Here is a 1,746-nt window from a genome sequence, read left to right on the forward strand (position 1 = left end):
ATCAAACATTGGCTTAGAGTCTGTGTGTGGCTGTAATGTATTTAATTCAACCGCATCAATTACACCACAAGTTGAAGCTTGAACAGTTGAACTGAACAATCAAATTTATAAAAGACAGCACAAGTCATGATATGCATAAAAAAATTGTTCATTATATATCTTAAAATATAGCTTTTGTTGAAGAAATCATCTATAAAGTATACAGATATAATAAAATTCAACGATAGACACAGTTATTAAATTGTCTATTATAAAATTAGCTAGTCTTATTCCAACACAGTTAATTCTAGATGATTTTGTATCTTGTATTTTCAAGATTTTAGATGAACTGTCGAATCGAAGATTTTCTTCTGCATAATCAACCACTTTTGTAGTTTCTTGATCGCTCGCTCGCACAGTCGAGGAGCAATTAGGCATAACATCCAAGCGATATCAAGATCATAATCAACGAACTAAAATAGTTTTGCCTCTAACAATTGAAGCTCTTTCGATTCATCAGCTTTGAATTCCAATTTCTCATTCACCCTAACATCATTTTAGCAAGTTAATATATGATTTCGATGTGATCATTAGAAACTGCATTCTTCATCAAAGAGGCCTAACAAAGAAGAAGAATCCGCAGGGAGATGAGATATTACAACACTTCATTTTATTTCCATCTACGAATACTGAAATTTTTAAAAGCAGCACACGTTATTGGACTCTCGTAACGTTAGTACTTGGCAAGACTTGAACTCCACAGACAGCAAAAGCTCACAATAAATACAAAAGAAACACTTATTAAGAAACCAGCCAAACGGGGTACGGAATGATCGGCCGGAATTGATCAGGTTTCACCGGTAGGTTCTGTAATATGGAGTGTACATGCAGCTTTCAGCATGCTTGACCAGATCTGAAGGCCGAGGAAGTCTCGTTGCCAAACCTAAATTACATGCAAATTTTCGTTAAGTTCACGTCTTAGAATGAGGAAAACCGAAATAAAGCAAAAAAGAAGTGGGGCATTTACCGAGTTCATATGCTTTAGCAGCTACATTTGCAGCAATATTAGCTGAGATCTTTCTTATGTTAGAAAGTGGTGGGTAAATCATTCCCTTATAATAATGTTCTTGTGTTACTTGACCGGCCAAAGCTTCAGCTGTTATGAAAAGATTCAGACGACAATAGAAGGATAAGATAATTCACGACAAGAAGAAATGAAATTTAAATCAAATCGACTATGTACTTACATGCTGCCAATAGCATATCATCGTGCACACGGATAGCACCAGAGATGACCAAACCAAAACCAAGCCCGGGAAAGATGTAAGCATTGTTTGCCTGAATTTACACCCAGAAAATGAATCTCAATCTACAATCTTCCACAATTTAAGAAAGTCAAATGGCACTAATAAAAGTCGAACACGTATGCTACCTGGCCAGGAACATAAGTTTTGCCATTGTACTGTACCGGGTCAAATGGACTTCCACTAGCGAAAATTGCACGACCCTTTATTGAAACAAGACAAAAAATACGAGGTAAAGTTAATTTTACTGGAAAGATTAAAACTATGATGATTTATCAGCATTGTAGCAATCTGTAGAAAATCTTAATACTCATCTGACCTCAGACCATGCATACGCTTCTTCAGCAGTGCACTCAGATTGAGAAGTTGGATTTGAAAGAGCCATGATAAGAGGTTTCTGTGTATCATTTGAACCACGATTAGTTTAGTCTGTGTAAAACATCATTTTTTTTTTTTTGGGGGG

General features: G+C 35.9%; 1 protein-coding gene across 1 annotated transcript; it reads right to left on the reverse strand.

Moving 5' to 3' along the window:
- Positions 1–563: 563 nt before the first annotated feature.
- On the reverse strand, positions 564–1,740 carry LOC111407878 (NADP-dependent malic enzyme-like). The gene is made up of 5 exons (XM_023037574.1): positions 1,603–1,740; positions 1,412–1,486; positions 1,227–1,317; positions 1,007–1,135; positions 564–922 (listed from the first exon to the last, which is right to left on the reverse strand). The coding sequence occupies exons 1-5, from the start codon at positions 1,666–1,668 to the stop codon at positions 834–836; spliced, it is 450 nt and encodes a 149-aa protein (XP_022893342.1). The 5' UTR covers positions 1,669–1,740; the 3' UTR covers positions 564–833.
- Positions 1,741–1,746: the final 6 nt, after the last annotated feature.

This window comes from Olea europaea, chromosome 13 (assembly GCF_002742605.1).
Source record: "Olea europaea var. sylvestris chromosome 13, O_europaea_v1, whole genome shotgun sequence".
NCBI lineage: Eukaryota > Viridiplantae > Streptophyta > Magnoliopsida > Lamiales > Oleaceae > Olea > Olea europaea.